This window comes from Balaenoptera ricei, chromosome 4 (assembly GCF_028023285.1).
Source record: "Balaenoptera ricei isolate mBalRic1 chromosome 4, mBalRic1.hap2, whole genome shotgun sequence".
NCBI lineage: Eukaryota > Metazoa > Chordata > Mammalia > Artiodactyla > Balaenopteridae > Balaenoptera > Balaenoptera ricei.
In genome coordinates, this window is record NC_082642.1 from 116,788,750 (window position 1) to 116,807,986 (window position 19,237).

The following is a 19,237-nucleotide window of genomic DNA, read 5'->3' on the forward strand; positions in this document are numbered from 1 at the left end:
ATTGAGATATATTTCAACTCATACTTGGAGGCAATCATTTCAATTAGTTTTAGATAATTCTTATTTGGAATACATATTAATGTAATACCCTTTTATTTCCTAGTCATCATAGGTAGGAAATTTTTCATATATTGATTTTTTTTAAATCATGTGTAAGTACTCTTCCTTATTCTAGACATTATACTCTATGTACTATACAAGAATGTGTTTCTCTTTGCAAGGCTCATGTACCACCAATATGAATATTATAATAATAATCTGAAAGAACACATAATTATTCTACTGTTATGTTATTAGTAAGTTAACATAAGTAAATAAATTACGTACATAAATATCCCATATATCCACAGATACCTAACATTATAAGAATAATACATAACTAATTCTACCTCCTGAACATTCAGTTTCTAAGGAGATGTTATATCTCCTATGATCAAAAAGTTAAGTACAACTTTACAACTGAAGTTATAAAATGAAATAGAAGGAAGAGGGGTGATTTTTCATTTATATCCAGCAAGTTCAGATCATCAAACAGGCCAACAGCTAGAGGACACAGCAGTATCCTGGGAAAGTAGCTGAATCTATTTTTCAGTACATGAACTGAAAATACACACTTTCATCCCAGTTCCCACTCCAAAGCTTAATTAAAAGGTATGCTTGCTGCTACCTGAAACTGGAAACTAGCTTCTTCACCATTAACCATAGTTTTTAATAATAAACCCACCTTAAATAAATACACCATAAAAAGCTTGTCTAACATCCTTCAAACAAAATCTCCCTCTACCTGTCAGTCCATGGAAAGCCATTACAGATGTGAAATATTTATATTTTCTATGCATGGTTGTGTTTTTAAATGCATATTTATGTTTACTTTTCATGTAATTAAATAGAATATATGCCCACATAAAACTAATATTAGAAGATCCTTGTGAAGCAATTTTACAAATAAACCACATGAAAGTGTTAGTAGTATTACTTTAGCCCCTTCCTTCTCTCCCTCATGATCTCATTTACTGTAAAATTCTTCATCTCATAAAAATCATCAAGTAGAGTAAATATCAATTACTCAAGGATATGTAACATCAACAGAGAAGACTGATTTTCTAAGGAACAGAGATTGTATGATAATCACTGTTGTAGACTTAGAACCTAGCATAATGCCTGACACAGGGAGATTTTTAATATGTGACTGTTGAGTGACTTATTTTCTTAACTTTGAGATAAACTGTAATGAAATAATAGAAATTACTTTCAAATAAATGGTACATAAATATATTATGAGAATTGAGCAACAGTACTTGTTACATGTTACCATATAACAAATGTGTTTTTGAAGTTTTTCTAATTAATTTTGGATCTAATTTTAAGAAAACAGAAAATTTTCCTGCCAGACTTGGAAAGAGACTGGAAACCCTTCACTGGATCATATATTCTAGGAGGGAAAGTTCTCCTTGAATTCTTATATATGGTAAGTACACTGCCTATCAAATAGTAGGCCTCTGATAAATATCTGTTTGAAGAACGAATGTTTTCACTCAGTTCTAGAATATTTATCATTGAAAAACAAAATTGTATATCCTATAAGAAGTCAATGTTTACTGAAAGGAAATCACTATAAAATACCAATAGTATTCTCCAGAACATACTAAGCATTAAAGTAAAATATAAGGTTTACTATGTTTGAATATGTATATTTAAGAATATTTAGAAATGTTTAAATGAAGCATTTCCAGAGTATGAATTTTCTAAATATATACAAAGTATATACGACTAAGTTAGGAATTTTTATGCTTCTATTTAATGATTACATTTCATATATTATTATTATAATGCAACTCACTGTAATGAATAATAACTGGTCAGGGAAATTTTTTAAATTATATGCAATTTACTGTTGTTTAGTGGAGAGCCTAATAGTTTCTTCCCTCATCTTAAGATCTCATTTTTTTGGATCTCTTATAGGCTTTCTGAACGTGTATTTGTTTCTCTTCATTGAAAGAAAATACAGAGATAAAAGAAGACTAATAGAAAATATGTGAAACACGCTTGTTTGATATCTAGTATCACTTACATTTTTGTTTTCAGTAACAGTAATCTGATCATAACAAAGATGAACAAAATTGGTGCATAAACCAAACTTCCAAATATTGCTCTATATTTTAATAGACTCTGTTGGATTACCATGTTGCTTTGTGAAGATGTCTCCACCCATGTGTGCCATTATCCACAAAAAACAACTATATATGGAAAGTTATCATGTCAAAAATGCATTAAAAAATTTCATTTGTTGATCCAATATGAGTGTACAATGTTATGTACAATGGTTTGACAATGGTTTGAAATAGTAAAACTGTTAAGATTATATTTTAAATCATAGTTTGAGCTGAATAGAGTGGAAAGTGGGCCTCACCCCACCCTTCCTATCCTCTGTCAATTATCAATTATTATAAGCAAGGTCATTTTTACGGGGAGTAATGGAAAATTTTTTCAGCCCTTTGGAAAAAAAAAGTGATATAAATGTTGAATATCTACATTTATTTTTCTGTAATGATAAGATGAACCCATAATCCTAACTCCAAAATGTATCTCAAATCCATCTTTTCTCCCCATCTCACTACCACCACTCTAGCCAGGCCACCATATCCCACCCCCCATGTAACTGCAACAGACTCCTAATTCTATTCTTGCCATCTTCCAATCATCGCTTTGCTCACTAGCCATAATGCTCTTAAAATGAAAAATGGTTAAAATCTCTCAAAAGCTTCCCATTTTACCTAGGATAATATTAAAACCCAGTTCCTTTCCATGGCTTGTTTTCTTCTCTGTGGTATCTGGTTCCTCACTATCTTTCAAACCTTACTTTGTGCTAAATCTCTTCCTTGCTCAGTAAGGTCCAGTCACACTGGACTTATTTCTTCAAATGTGTCAAGCTCATTTCCCTTCAAGGTCACCGACCAGGCAATTCCCTTTACCTAGAATGCACTTCTTCCCATTCTGTACAATTAGCTCTTTCTCATCCTTGAGAATGTGACTTACATGTCACCTCCTAGATAGGCCTTTCCAACCATCACATTTAAAATAGCAGGTCTCTCCTTTTATTTGCTCAGTGCCTGTATTCTTTCCTGCACAGCATATAGTTTCATTTACTTAAATAATTTTTTGTCAGTCTCCCTTACTAGAAAATAAATTCCATGAGGGCATTTATAAAGTCTGCCTTACTTATTCTTTTTCTCTTCATCATCTAAATATTAAACTCGAAAACACAGTACTCAATAAAATAAGGCAAAAGTAGAGGTAATATAATTTCCATTTTTTAAAGAACTAATGCCAGTCTAATGAAATTGAAAGTTGATCAGAACACTATAGATGTAGTATATTAAATTATGTTGCACAATTTTTATATGTATGATATAATATATACAATTTTTATTTAAAAATAACACTGTGGATGTATAAACAATTTAATCCTTCTGTACAAATTTAGTTTGATTACATGATTGGCAAAGTACACTGAACAAAGTCAATCCGTTTTCATTACTTAACTATATGTACTGATCTCCACCATATTTATACTCCCAAGAAATGTTGAGTGAAGAACACAATGAAGAAACTTCTATTACTTTTGGGGTTAGGTTGACTATGTAAACTGTAAAATAAGATCTGTTCTCTCGCCATTTAAGACAAATGAAATATATAGTCAGAAGTACTCATGTGTGTGAAAAGAGAAGAATGAAAGAGAAAGATTGAGATATGGTGCTTGTCATAGGGAAAGAGGATTGGTAGAAGGAAATACCAGAAATCTATGATGCCTTTTGCACTTAAGTTATTTATACCAGCAGCGATCAGTGAAGAAGGGAATTTCAACTCTAGTATTTTTCTCAATATTTAATTTTGTAACATAAAAGTCATACAAATTCCTTATTAGAAAAGTTGAAAATATTAAAAATGTAAAAAGATGTTATTTAACCACTAATTTTAGATATATATTTTCCCCTTGGGGAAATCGCAATTAAAACTGCTTTATTGGGCTTCCCTGGTGGCGCAGTGGTTGAGAATCTGCCTGCTAATGCAGGGGACACGGGTTCGAGCCCTGGTCTGGGAAGATCCCACATGCCACGGAGCAACTGGGCCCGTAAGCCACAATTACTGAGCCTGTGCGTCTGGAGCCTGTGCTCCGCAACAAGAGAGGCCGCCATAGCGAGAGGCCTGCGCACCGCGATGAAGAGTGGCCCCCACTTGCCACAACTAGAGAAAGCCCTCGCACAGAAACGAAGACCCAACACAGCCATAAATAAATAAATAAATAATTTAAAAAAAAAAGAAACAACAAAAAAAAAACCTGCTTTATTCATGTTATTCCTAGTTTGAAGAAGAGATCCTTAAAGAACACTGTATAATTTTTGTGTAAGAAAAAATTTTTAGATATAGTGTTATCCCAAACCCAGAGCAAAAAAACATTTAGATGATCAATGCATATCAATGACATTTTATATTTCTATTTTAAACACTAATCATAATGACTAATTACACAATGGCTTATTTCAATTTGTAAATGTATAATAAAATTACATTCTAGGTTGTTTTTATACTTATGGTAAATAAGAAAACATGTGATTACAATCTGCACCTTTACAACTATAAATAATTTATCCTTGAAAATAATTTTATATAAATAAAAGGTCTTTTAGAAATGTTCTTTATAAATCATTCAGTTTTCCTTATTTAACACAACGTTAAATATTTTCAGTAAAGTTCACTCTTGACCTTTCCGAAAATATTTCAATTCCTCCCCTTCAATAAACATTAGAACAACAGTCTTATAGTTTGTGAACAATACTTATGGAAGTTCAACTAATTTGGGGCTATGAATTTTATTAAGCAGATAGTTTTCTGCTCAGCTATGTTCACCTGTATTTACACACAACTTAGTGTATTTTACACTCAATTCATTAAAATTAATAAATTCAGTGAAACTAATGACTCAGACTACTGTTTTCCTTGTTTATTTCATTTGTCACTGAACTTCCTGGGTGGAGGAGAAAGATCAATTCACACAATCTTGGTAGTAAAATGAGCTCAGTAGACTCTCATATTCAAACCATATTTTGATTTAATATATTATTTGAGTATTGATTATTTTTGGAAACATGAGTCACACCCTGAGAGATGCATCAACTCTTAGACTAAAGCAGAGTAATCTCTGAATTAATGGATCCCTGGTGGCTACTAACCACTGTTATTGATACACCTGGTTACTTACATATGAAACAAGATTGTATTTTATATTCTCCTAAGTATCCTACTAGTACGGAAATAAAAGTTTACATATATTAAGAGGGTAAAATCTGTTATTTTTACATAAAAATTACCAACACGAAATAAATACTATGGTTTTAAATAGAGGGAAAACTAATGGAATAAGAGAAATCTGAGTACAAATCACGCTTTCACTTACTTAATCAGATGAAGTGATCTAGGAAGCAACTCTACTTTCTGATGGATTCAAGGAGGTTTGGGTAACAGGAAGAGAGAGTCAAACTGATTTATTTTGTCTTTATAGTGCAGAGCTTCACAGCAGTTAAAAAAACAAGAGAAGAGATGCTTCCTGTACTCAAGTTACTCTTAGCACCATCTTAAGCACCAGGTTAAAAATGAGGTAGTTCACTTTTTTGATCGTTTTACTATGCCTACGTATGTATGGAAAACTAGGAAATGGGAAGAGGGTGATTCCTTCATTCAACCATGAAAGATTTTATATGATTTGGTAAAAATAGATAAATAACATTAAAAAGTTTACTTTGTGACTATCCTTAATGAGCAGGCAAATTAAATAAAAATGAAATTTTACCCTCCATAACAAATTTTAAAGATAAAACATGAATTCCATAGCTCTTATGATGAAAAGTTACTAGGAAAATGAATATGATATCCTTAAAATTAACTATTCATCATATTACTGATGTTTATTACTATGTGTATAAAAAATCTGATTTATATTTTATAGTAATATTTCTATATTGTATACATACTATAATAATTCTGTAATACCTCATGTTTTCAATGTTTACAAATTGGTAAGATATGTTGATTCATGTCATCTATTTATGAAGCTACAAATAAGAAAATATCCCCCAAGTGTTCATAAAAATAACATTTTGAAGTTTCACATTTTATTAACTATTAGCATGATGATTTCAGTATTCAAAAATTATCTCAAAGTATTATAAGGCATAATTTCTAATCACTATGACTTTAGGCTGTAAAAAGCATTTTAAAAGGAATCATTTGTGTCTGATGAAAAAAACCTGAGCATATTTTCTCTATAATCTTCTGTTGAAGAACTTCCCTAAATTTTACCCAACTTAGCCTTTAGGCACTATATTAGCCAAGTGTAATGCATAGCCTGTGTTTTTAGCATGTTAGTACAAGTTCAAATTAAGAGTTTTAGGAGACTTACCTTTAGTTATCTTATTTAATTGTTGGGTAAACTGAGTAATACTAACACTGTTAAGCTAACTTATAAAAACACACATAAATTACATATAATTGGTAAACATTTTAGGTAAAATGTCTTTTAAAAGTATGAGAAAGTCATTAAAATAGATAAGTAAAAATTACTGCAAGAGGTTAACAAACAACTCCTCTATGTCCTTAAATTTAATATGACTATCTGAAAGGTCATATTTTAACATTTGACACATTTTGGTAGAATGGCACTTTAGTCATGTGAAGAGTCTAACATGTGTTTTATTTATGTTGGTATCCTCAGGGCCTTGGATGGTTACCAGCACTTAATGAAAAAATATGTTGATTTAGGGAAATGATTGCAAGGAAATAACCGTTAAAATATCTCTAGTAAACCTGACTTCAAAGTATACATCTCTTTAGTAGCCCTAGACACATTTGGTACAACATAAATGTCTGATCTTCCAATTATTAAAAATTTCCTCTCTCCTTTCAATAAAAAGGTCAAATAATTACATGTTATTTTTAACAATCTTCTATTTTCAGAGGTAGATTAAGTAACTACCCCTTTGATATTTAATGTCAATATTCCTTGAAAACAAATAAGGGATGTGTGTGAAGGTATACACCGCCATAGGAGAGTATGGCACTATAGGTGGTTCTCATATGATACATCCTCACAGGCATGATGGTTGTGTAGGATTTTCAAATTGACATATGCATTTGTGATTGCAATTTGGCAGGTCAAAAAAAAAAAAAGAGAAAATTAGAAAAACATGTCAAAAGTACCAGTTGTATAAATGAGAACAACTGAATATTGATTCTGAATAATTCTAACAAATTGGTCATACATGTTGATAACAAAAAAGACTGTGTTGTTTTGCCTTCTCTCTCAACCTTCTCACCCTCGCAAAAACAGTGCACACTTTCATGTCATCTGACCTCCATTTATATATCTGCAAATTATTTCGAAGCCTTATATGTTGAATGGTAACTATAACTGAAGTTTTATATTTGAAGTATTTGTAAAAGTGTGACATAACAGGTAACACTGGTAGTCATCACAGTGCCAGTGAGAGCATCAAGCCAGGTACATGCTGGAAAACTTTTACGGTTGTTCATCTCTTAGTCTAGGAGGATTTAGATTATGCAGGTGATATTTTTTATAGATCCTTAAATATTCATAGCAGAAATCCGATGAGATATGTCTCATAAAGATTGTTGGATAGAAGGCAAGAAAATGTTCAAAAATTCTCAGTGCTTTCCATTCAGTAAACCTCACTTTCACTTTTCACACACTATTCATCTTCACTTCACCACTTTACCTGACTTTATAAACAGGATATTCACAACTTGTTAATTCACACCTAATACTTATCCCCCGGCCCCTTCGGGCATCTGGGCTAGAAATAATTCGGAATAATTTCCAACAAGTCTACGTTCGGTCTGGATGGGGTAAAGGGGTTGCAGCTGGGCGAGGGCGGCTTAGTTTACCGAAGGCAAAAGGCTGGTATTTGGCCAGAGGCTACAGCGAGAGAGATCTGCTTTCTTGAAGGCATGTGGGAGATACCTACACGTTACCGTGCTGTGAGCGACCGCAGAGAGCCAGAAGTCTCCATTAAGCCTGTGCCACGGAGCCTGACCTGCAGCGCAGACCGCGCAGCGGGGAGCGGTCCCGTGGCCGCCAGGGCTGGGACCCAACTGCTGCGGATGCTCACGCATCCGTTTAAAGGCATTTGGAAGCAGAAGGGACTGGAGTTCGTGAGGTCGCCGGCCCCGGCCGATGTGGACAGGGCGCTCTGCGGAGGGGACATCCTCTACCCCCCGTGTAGAGAGCCCGGAGAAGCCTACCCCGGGACGAAGTTACCTGCAGGAGGCGACCAATGCACCGGTCCTCAGAGCACCCGCCTCCTCCTGCCCCCTCTCGGTTCTCCGCCCCGTCCCTTACCTTGGTTGTTGGAGACGTGACTGCAGTCGCCCGGCCAAGCTGTCAGCAGAGGCAAGAAGAAACCAAATTGCAAAAGAAATTCCCGGACTTCGCTGCCCCCCATGGCTCTCCCCGGCTCTCTTCTTCCCCTTAAAGAGAAGTGGCAGCAGCGCAGCCAGGTGTTCCGCGTAGGGTACGGGTCCCGGTCCACGTCTTCTTCCTCCTCCTCTTCCTCCTCCACCCGGCCCACAAGGGGTGTCCCGGGGAGCCCCCTGCGCGAGGCCCCGGGGGCAGGGCACGAAGGTCCAGGCTGCCCAGGGGCAGGCGCAGCTGCTTCGGAGGAGGACGCTGCCTGAGGCGCCAGGGAGCTCCTGGCGGCTGTAGGCGAGCGGAATTGCATCCACCACCGTGTCCCGCTCGCGCGAGGACTATTCCCTTGGGCCCGGGAGAGCGTGCGCGCAGGAGCTAGCTCGGGCTGTAGTTTGGGGGAGGGGAACGAAGGGGCGGGGGAGGGCGCCTCACGGCCGGAAGCGGGGGAGGGACGAGGACCAGGTGCGGTGGGCAGCTCCTGCAGCTCTGACGGTCCGAGCGCCTCTCCGGACTGAAGTGGACACTTGCAGAGCCAAAAGCAGGGAGGGCACAGCAGCTGTGAAGCGGACGGGCGCCGCGAGAACTTTCCTCCGGCCGGTGCGGCGCGAGCCGAACGACTGAAGAGGCTCCGCGGGGCCACGAGCTGTCCGAGCGAGCTACCGAGCTGCGCCCTCAGCCCCTCGCCTAGGTGGCGACGGCAGCGACCCGCAGAGCAGACACTTCCAGCTCGGCCGCGTCTGCGCCGCGCTTTGGCCTCGACAACCGCTTCCCGGGCATCTCTGAGGCCGCACTTAGTCCCCCAAGCACTTTGCTCCCCATTTCGCGGCAGCAGCGTCCAGCGTTTTAGGGCTTGTCAGCTCCCAACACGGCTACCCCCGACTTCTCTACATTTCTGCCGCCAGAGGGGGGCGAGTGCTGTGGGCAAGGGCGCCGGGTCCGGGATGAGCTTGGCGGAGGCGGACCAGTCTGACCACTCCTCAGTGCGGATCGCCCAAACTTGCCCAGTAGGGCGAGAGCCTCAGCTTTGCGGCCGCCTCCGCTTGCTAGTCCTAGGAGAGGGAAGGAAGAGGGCAAGCAGCAGAGGAGAGTCACATCAGGCTGGAAAGGGACGGGTGCCTGGCACCAGGGCTCACTGAGGTCTTCTCGTCGCCGTGCGGCCGTGACTTCTCAGTGGAGGTCACGAGCATTGTCGCAGCAGTGGGCGCTGGGATTCCGGGGGCCCGGAGCGCCTGCAGCGTGGCGGCGTCGGACCTCGCGCCCAGAGAACCCACGGGCTGAGCGGTGCGTGGCCACATCCACAGCGGCGCCGAGTGCCTGCGAGCGAACAGCTCTCTCCGCGCACCCTCAAGCCGCCCCCTCGCGGCGCCCACTCCCTCCCAGCGCTCGGGTCGGTGGGAAGCGGCGGCGGCCCGCTGCCTGGTGGGACTACGCGGCCCTCGCCCCCCAAGGTTGGGAGTGGGGGGCGGGCAACAGAGGTGCTAACAGGGTGGGGTCTCAGCGCGCTTGGCCCTCACGCTCTCGCCCCGCGGCCTAGGCGGGCCTATAGGGCAGGGCCCGAGCTGCCAGCGCAGCTGAACTCCGCCAAGCCCCGCGCTCTGCCCTCCTGACAGCCGCCGCTCGGATGCTGTCAGTTCGGCGCTAGAGGGGGTTAGTCGACAACAAAAATGCCTCCGCTGCTCGCAGGTGGAAGAGGCTCATCACGCGGAAGGAGGAATGCGCTCAGGCTATACTTAACGCGTTTGTGAAGGGCGCGCCAAGGAACCCGTGTCACTAGCGTGGGGGTTCTTACATTTTGGCTGTTATTAGTATCATCGTTTTCTTTCTTGAAAAGATTTAGGGTATTACAGTCGAGTGAGTGAGGTCGAAAAGCCCACCTCAAAACTCATCAGAGTGTTTTGAAGAAAAATTTATGGCAATGGAGAAAAGTGAACCGAGAAGAGGAAACAGCGATATTGTAAAGAGTAGAGGATATTTTCCTTCCATAGGGCAGAGGGAGGGAAATGGCACAGTGGCGAGATCTGGGAAAGGAGTAAATGAAGGAGCAAAGGGTCGGCGTTCGACGCTTACAGAATTCTGGAGGAGAAAGCAGCCTTCCATTCGACGCGTTTCAGCGCTGCTATGTTTGTGTCACATACAGTAGAAGTGGTTTCAGTTATTGCATTATAGTCAGTTGGAGGCAAAGAGAAGGAGAGCAAAAGATGCCCCACGTCTAAGTCAGCTGCAAGAAGAGAAATGTGAAATGCCAGTGATTTTGAGACTGAGGAAGGTTTCCGATTGGTGACTGTACTTCCACTTTCATTAGGAATTCAAACACTGCCTCCCTTTAAACGTGTCCACGCTAATTTAAATGTATGCAAATCACTTCTGAAAAGATAACCAAGTATGGAGATAACCAAGTAAAATTTGATTTTGCTACTGATATTACCACTCTTACTGATATTGATTGGTCAATATCATTTGCAATATGCATTTGCAAAGTCAGTTTACAATTTATAAACTGTAAAATTAAAAGACTACGTTATAATATAAATCATTATGCTTAAATAAGAGTTCTTAAAAGCGTTTGATGATTCAATATACTAATGTTTTGATTCGAAATAATCTTATTTACTGTCAAAGAATATCTTTTCATGACCTTTTCATAATTAAATTTGAATTCCTTATGTTTAAATGTTTAAATTCACTTACAGTGGATAGTTTTATAGATGTCATTAACAACTCACTAAGAGAAAAATTTTGGCCAAAGAAGACACTCCTTATAAATGCCAAAAATATGCTATATTCTGTTAAACTGAAGGAATGTATAATACTATTTATTAACTTAGAAATGTAAACTATGTTAATCTATTTCTAAACTTCTAGTTTTTAAATTAACTAGACTTGCAAGAATTTTTAAATGGAATACCACTAAAAAGAAGTTGTTTCCCCCAAAAACCCTAGAGTAAAAATATTTTACTATCAGAATTTTAACTTAAATTCTGATATTTTGCTTGAGTATTGCATCTTAGAGACTATATTGTAAAGAGAACACCAAGGAGATTCTTTTAAAATTGGGCTAGAAGGAAATGGCTCTAATGAATGGAAGGAAGGAAGGAAAGAAGGAAGGATAGAGGGAAAAGGGAAAGAGTAAAAAAAGAAAACCTAAGATTTATTTCTAGGATTCACACTTATTTCCAAATCATGATACAATATTTCCAATTATGGTACAATTTCCAAATTAAGGTATAATGTCATGGTACAAATAAACTGGTATTTACTTCAGAGTAACAATAAGTGCTGAGTAACCTGGATTTGTATCCTCACCCCTACCTGAAAATTCACCTACAATTCACAATTCTTGTTTGTTTAAATAAATCATTGTCAGGCATGACATAATATATTACTTACCTGGTCAGATAATTGAAAGTCATAATCTGATTTCGGTTTTTAAGAAAATAAATAATTACAAGATTTTTCTAAATATTAAAATAAAACATACTTCATGTTTTAGACACTGTTTTTTGCATGTGTAGAATATAATGGCCTTTTAAAAACTCATCTCAAAGAAGATGAATTGAAATGTAATTTTCTTGATCTTTGACTAAAGTGAGATTCCATGGGTTTGACATGATTATCAATTTCAAAACAAGATTGTAAATAGAATTACCATAACCATCTGACCATTTGTGTTATACATTTTATATTTATATATACACATACATAAATACATACATAATGTGTATATGCATATTCATTCTAAAATATTTGTTGAGCTCTTTTTAGTGCTCAGTTCTTGTCACTCAGAAGAGTTAATGGTGATATGAGTAAAAATAATTTGTTTTCAAAAAGTAACTTTTTTTTAAAAATATAGTCATGGTTATCTTTTGTGAGCTAGAAGCAACTTCACTTAACAGAAATGTACTTCCTTTTTGATTTCTAGCAGTGTTGATATATTTGCTCACATGTGACAGTTTCAAAATTATAAGCCATTCAATGAACCAGATGTAATATTCATGTAGATTTATCTGCACTTGTCTGTTTGAATCATACCTATATTCAGAAAAGCATTCATGTCTAATTTTTCAGTACTATATTTTTCAGAATTCTTCTGTATTCTCTAAGACCATTGTTCTTCATGATATATGTGGTCTGGATTCAGGTAAGAATGATTAAATTTTTATTAAATAAAGAATATATGACACTAAAAACTAGTCTAAGCTTTCATTTATAGCAGAAATAATAGTATTCACAAATACTATTTGCTTTTTAAATGATGAGAGACTTAACCTGCAATTAATTCCTTTGAGAAAAAAGAGGAAGGATTATAATGTTTAATACTGAGCATATTTCAAGGCTTGAGAAAGTCCTAAGTATTTTATTTTGGTAAAAGAGTAAATTAATCCACTGAAATCTATAATTTGTGTTCTCTAAGGTCAAGATAGAAGCAACATGAGTAAAAAGAATATTGATCCACAAGTATGCCAAAACATTAGGTCTAAAATATTCATTTTTACTTAGAATAGGTATCATTAAGTCTTTTTTGTTAATATAAAATTTAGAGACATGCTGTAAACAGTATTATTGTTGTCATTTCATCACCTTTAAATATAAATTAATTGATTGTATGTTTTAGTATGCATACAGCTAAAGTAAAAAAAAAAAAAATCCACAAAGTCAAATATATATAGTTAATTTGAGGCCCTTTGCTTTAAGAGAATAAAGCACATACACTATTTACTCTGGAAATTTTTCTTTGATATTAGAAGGTAGTTAATATTTTTCTGGAAGAAGATAGTCAAAACAGTGCTGGATACTGTATTGTTAGCATGTCACATCTTAAAAACCTCACAGAAAAAAAGCAACATGAGGCTTCATAAGACATGAAGACATGGTTTATTCTGCTGTCATATTGCATTTTCTTCTTATATTGTATGGTATTTTATAGTAAAAGGAAAAATATATATATTACATATATCATGTACATATCTTATATATGTAATACGCATTGTGAGTATTTGTAATTTTAATTCAGTGAAAACATACTCTCTAGTACTTTTCTAATTCAGTAACAATTTACTAAGCAAGATTTTCCTGTGCATTTGTGCTGAGCATTATGGGGAAGGTACAACAATTATTTGGATTTAGTTCCTAACAATCAGAAGTTTATATTGTATTAAAGGGCACAGACATATGAATTATTCCAATACAAACATTGTATGTTATCCCATAATGGAGTTCCAAATTATTGCAGTTATGTAAGAGAAGAGGAATCACACCCTCACCCTCTAAGGCATGAATCTCTACAGTTACTATTTTGGCTTGAGTTAAACTTACTCCTGGTATGAATTGATTCTGAAAGCTAGTGCATGAACTTTTATTATATCAAGTATAATAAAGTACTAAAGGTTATGCAAAATGGCCAGATAATTCTATTAGATTCAACTAACTTACAATTTTTAAATGAAATATACTTAATAGTCTGTGTGACATCAGGTATCCACAAAAAATTATTTTAACTAAATTATGTAGAGAATTTTTAATAATATATTTAAATTTATTTTATTTTTACTGGTGATATATTATCATTTATCTTTCATGCCCCAGAATGACCAGCTGTGTCAAAACAACTTTTTTTTGATTGAATTAGAATAAATACCATTAAATATCATATTCTAAATACCAAACAAGGAACAACTAATGAAAGAAGTAAAACTATCTTTAAAATAATCCTTTATATATTGAAATCTGCATGATTATTTCCATCATAATGAATAAGATAATATCACAGGACTGTTGCTATTAATTTCTCTTCAAGTATTCAAATTAGCCTATCAAAATAAACTTAGTATTTATTTAGTGCGCTATAGTGCACTATATCTTAGTGTACTAAGACACTTTTTGCCCTGCTTCGGGAAAAGGCAAAGCTAGGTTTTGCAATAAAAATACTTTGGTATGTCAAATAGTTAAATTTATAAATAATATTATCCATATTAATAACCATTCTCACTTAAACATTTTAATTATGTTTGTATGAATAATGCAAAACATTATTTTACTACAATCAAATTGGAGATAGATTAAAAGTGTCAGATAAAGAGAAGTGATTCCTTAATTATCTCTTAAGCTGGATTTTGTGGGTAAGTTTCTTTTTATAAAACTGTTTTCTACAATATTTCAGTTTAGTTTGAAATCAGCTACCACGTTTGCATTTTTGACATTCTCTTGTTTTTTTTTTTTGTTTTTTTTTTTTTGGTGTATATTAAACAATGAAAAAATAAAAGAACAGGTCTTGACTGACATATCATTATATTTCCCAGTGAGCTTTAACAACCCAAAAAACTTAATATACCCAATATTTACCTTCTAAGTCAGGGGTTCTATATCATTTTAATCATAGTATGTTTCTTTACCATGGCTGTTAACATGTTTACATGGAAGATAAACATTTCTTAATATATCCTTATAGTTATCTGGTAATTGCAAATTCTATATAACTCACTTATATCAATCCTTTGACAATCAGCTATGGTTCTTCCTATCCTTGCCTAACTTTGATACACATTCCAATCTCCCCAAGGACCTCCAAAAATCTAAAGAGCAGAGAATGTTTCTTTTAAATCTCTACAAAAAGTATGTGCTAAATAATTTGTGTTTAAATACTATTTATCTTTTAGGTCAAATTTACCATCTTTATTAACTTTTTTCGTAAAGAATAATCTAATACTTACATTTTTCAACTGTAAAAAAGTATGTAGTTGCCCTTTTTCTCTTTGTTAAATATTATTAAATACTTGAGTCATTTTAACTTTATAAAGTGTTATATAAGAATAATAATTATTACATACATGTTGTGCCTATTGTGAGTTGTTGGGGAAATGGTCTTTCACTCCTTGGGGAACTTAACCCCACTACAGAGTCCACATGAGACTTCTCTAGTATATCAGTGTTAAATTCCATTCATCGTTCATAGTATTGGAAGTATACTGAAGCTCATAGTATTTGGAATTCGATTGTAATATATTTTCTATTTTTACAGGTAAAACTAAAATTTTCTAAATTAGTGGGAAAAAAGCAAACAAATGCTAGCTTGACTTAGATTAGTTTTAATATATAGTCAAAGACTTTTCTTGATTTACTTGCTCCTGATTCATTTTGCATCATGGTTTGAAATATATAAGAAATGGGAAGAATATTCAAGCTTGATTTTGAGTATTTTTATCCAATGGAAAAAAATAGGGAGTTCCTTGCTTATGGAGAATATGTACAATTTTAAAATAAATATGAAGTGTATATGTTATTTATCTATAACAAAGCTATATGTTAATACTGCCTTATAGAACTTATTGCAATACTAAAAATGTTGTATATATTTCCTGTTCAATACAGTCACCACTAGCCATATTCACATGTAGCTTTTGAGTGTTTGTGACGTGTGACTGGGGAACTGAATTTTTTTGTTAATTTTATTAAATTTAAAATTAATTAGCCATGTGTGGCTTCGTCTAGTGCATGTGTGTGTGTGCATGTGTATTATAGTTTTATTTCCAGTACTTCCACTTCCATGTTGATAATGGGGGAAAATAAGAAAGGGATTTGAAAACCATGTAAACACACAGTACAACCTTCTACAAGAATAGCTCATTTTTACTCTAGGAATTCTGTTACACACAGTCATGTTTATCATCAACAAAAATGAAGGTCACTTTGAATAATAACTTTACTACTGCATGTGTTTACACAGTCTTCAAATCTAGCCTGATATGATGTTCCTTTTGCATATTGCACTGAGTTAGTCAGAAGACATTAAAAGTAGTCACACTGATAGAAACTTTATAAAAAATCATTTCAATTCTGAGTAGAATTACTTGCCTAACATGCCTAATCATGGATGCTAAACTTTTTTAAATGGTTCAGGAGCTGCCATCACCCTACTATGCCCACTATGTCTGTTGCACCGTCCTGGGTTCTACAAAACTACAGCGACCTCAAAGAGTCAATAATAGCAGTAGAGGTTCCAAAACTAATATCCCTACCCAGAGATTTGTCAAAGAAACAGCAAGATTTTTCCATTTAGATGCTAGTATTTATCTTTGTTTTATGTTTTGTTTTGTTTTGTTTGTGACTTTTAAATTTACATGTAAAAATATTGTCAGGATCTCATTTTTATTTTAGTAGATTTTTTTTAAATGTGAGGTTTCACAGGAAAGCTGGTGAATGTTTACCACTGTTTTATTAATATTGTCCTAAAATTTGTCTCTTGATGATATCCTTTATAACTTTAATTTGGCATAAGCACCAAAGTAAAAAACAAAAAGAAAAAAGAAAATCCAATAAAAAGTCATCATCTCTTAAAGAAATCTTAAAATATAATAAAATAAAAAGTATTAATTTTTATATTTCTTAGCAAAAAGTTATATAGTATTTATTGTACTGTGTGCCAGACACTGTTCCAAGTATGAATATTCATTTTAGATTATAATTTCAAATACTAATCACAAATAGGAATTCAATTACTCCTCAAAGCAACACTCTGAAGTAGTTGCTGTTATTATCATTATTTTATAGATTAGAAAGCTGAAACACAGAACTGGCCCATAGTCACCCAGCCAGTAAGTGGTAAAGCAGGGATGTGAACCCAAGCAGTCTGACTCCAAAAGCTGTATCTTTCATTGTTATGCTGCCTCTCCTGTATCTCTGAATGTTCACTCAAATATACACAAGCATATGCATATGTAGTTTGCATACATCTGTGTACCTATGAAAAATTTATCTAATTCTATGAAATTAAGCTTAGGTCATGGAATCTTTTCAGTGAGTCTTCTTCCCAGCTGTGACTAAGTTCCCAAATGACCTCATTCTTCATTCTCAAGGCCCAACATTTACACATTTGTTACTCTTGCCTGTCACCTACAAATTGGCACTTGCCTTTGGCACTTGCCATCTACCTCTATAAGGATTAAATTATGAGCCGCTGCAGCTGCTGACCTTCAACACTCCCTGAAAGGAGTTCAGGGTGGAGATCAGGAATGAGACACTCTGTGCTCTGGGAAAAATTTGCAGAACAGGTCTTCAGATAGTTAGATATTTTCAGGAGAAGATTTTATGAGCCTAATTCTTGCATCTCTTCTTATCTAAAAGAGCACTAAAATTCTTCATGGTGATGTCTGCTCTTCCTAACAGTAACCTTCATGAGACTAGCAGCAACCTTCTGCCAAAAATATGTGCTTGATTGCATGTATTCCCCCTTCACCAAAATCACATATATACTCCCTATATATACTTCACCAAAATCACATATATACTCCCTACCTCTTGGTAGCAGATTCTCAGAGCTATCTGAAATGTTGTCTCCTGGGCTATAATCCTCATTTTGCCCCCAAAAAACTTAACTCACAACTGTCACGTTGTACATTATTTTTTTCAGTTGACATGCCAAATACTTTTTCTCTTTTTTCTTAAAATCGTTCTCTTAAATGACACCTGTCTCCCCATGCTACTAGCTCACATTTATTCAACAATTATGTTATGCATTGCATGCAGAGCATCTTTTCAGGGCACTGAGTATTAGAGTGATGAACAAAACAGACAAAAATATGCTTACATAGAACTTACACTCTAGTGTTCATATGTTTAAAATGCTTATCATGTGTCTCACTCTGTTCTAAGTGCGTTATACATGCTAAGTCATCTAATATTCACAGCCCTATGAGGTAGGTACTCTTATTGTACCCATTTTACAAGTGATGAAGCCAAAACATATAGAATACATACTAATAAGAGGCAGAAGCAGTGATACTTACATTTTAAAGAGTGTTCTGTCTGCTCTTTGTAATGCAGGTAAGAATATAAGCACAGAGAAGAAACAGGAGGCTTGGGCAATAATTCTGGAGTGAGATAATAGTGGTTTGTCCTAGGGTGCTGACGGGAAGGGAGAAGTGAATGGATTTTCCATATATTTTGAAGGTGGAATGGATAGGACTTCCTACTGATTTGTATGGTGGTTCACACTATCTTGTTAGCGATGAGAAATGGCTCTAGTGCCTAATTATATATATAACAAATTTACGTTTAAAAAAAAAAGCCTATTCAAACCATAAACTGAGCTATTGAAGAAGACTTTGAAGCTATGTTTCTACATTTTGAACTATATATTTTCAGAAGGGAAAGTCATTTCGTGCATTCTTAAGTGGTACCTAGATTCTGCCCCTATTCTTCTTCTAGAAAATAGTAACGTATCAATATTTGTTCATCTACTGTAATAAATGTACCATCTACTGATGTACTAATGCAAAATTTTAATAATAGGAGAAATTATATGCCAGGACTCAGGGATAAATAGAAACTCTCTGTATTTTTTGTACAATTTTTCTGTTAATCTAAAACTGCTCTAAAAAATAAAGTCTGTTTTTAAAAAATAGCATTGTTATTTGTCTCTGGGAAATATTTTTTCTATTATTTATATTGTCTCATTTTTATTTATTTTATATCCCTGGTATATTATTATATAGAACTGGACCTCCTGGTTTGATTTTCCCAAGTCAATTAATCCTTTTTCTCTTTGGTCAAATTTTAGCAGTCAGGCTACTTAGACTCCAATCCATCCTCTTATCAGAATAATTAACTCTTTACTCTGAGAGAAACAAAACCCATTTGAAGAACCCTTATCCACTCCAGAAATTCAATTCTATTTCTTTAGAGGTAGGCCCTTGAAATTGTCCTGGGTCATATATTGCTGTCCTTGGTCATTCTGTGGGCATAGTATAAAGTCTGTCTCTG

General features: G+C 35.6%; 1 protein-coding gene across 2 annotated transcripts in view; it reads right to left on the reverse strand.

Annotated features, from left to right (window-relative positions):
• EPHA6 (EPH receptor A6) overlaps positions 1-8,792 on the reverse strand; it is an 853,164-nt gene extending 844,372 nt beyond the window's left edge. For both annotated transcript variants that reach the window (XM_059921344.1, XM_059921343.1), the window contains exon 1: positions 8,414-8,792. In XM_059921344.1, coding sequence (XP_059777327.1) covers positions 8,414-8,792 — 379 coding nt within the window. The remainder of the gene's footprint in view (positions 1-8,413) is intronic.
• Between the last annotated feature and the right edge of the window lie 10,445 nt (positions 8,793-19,237).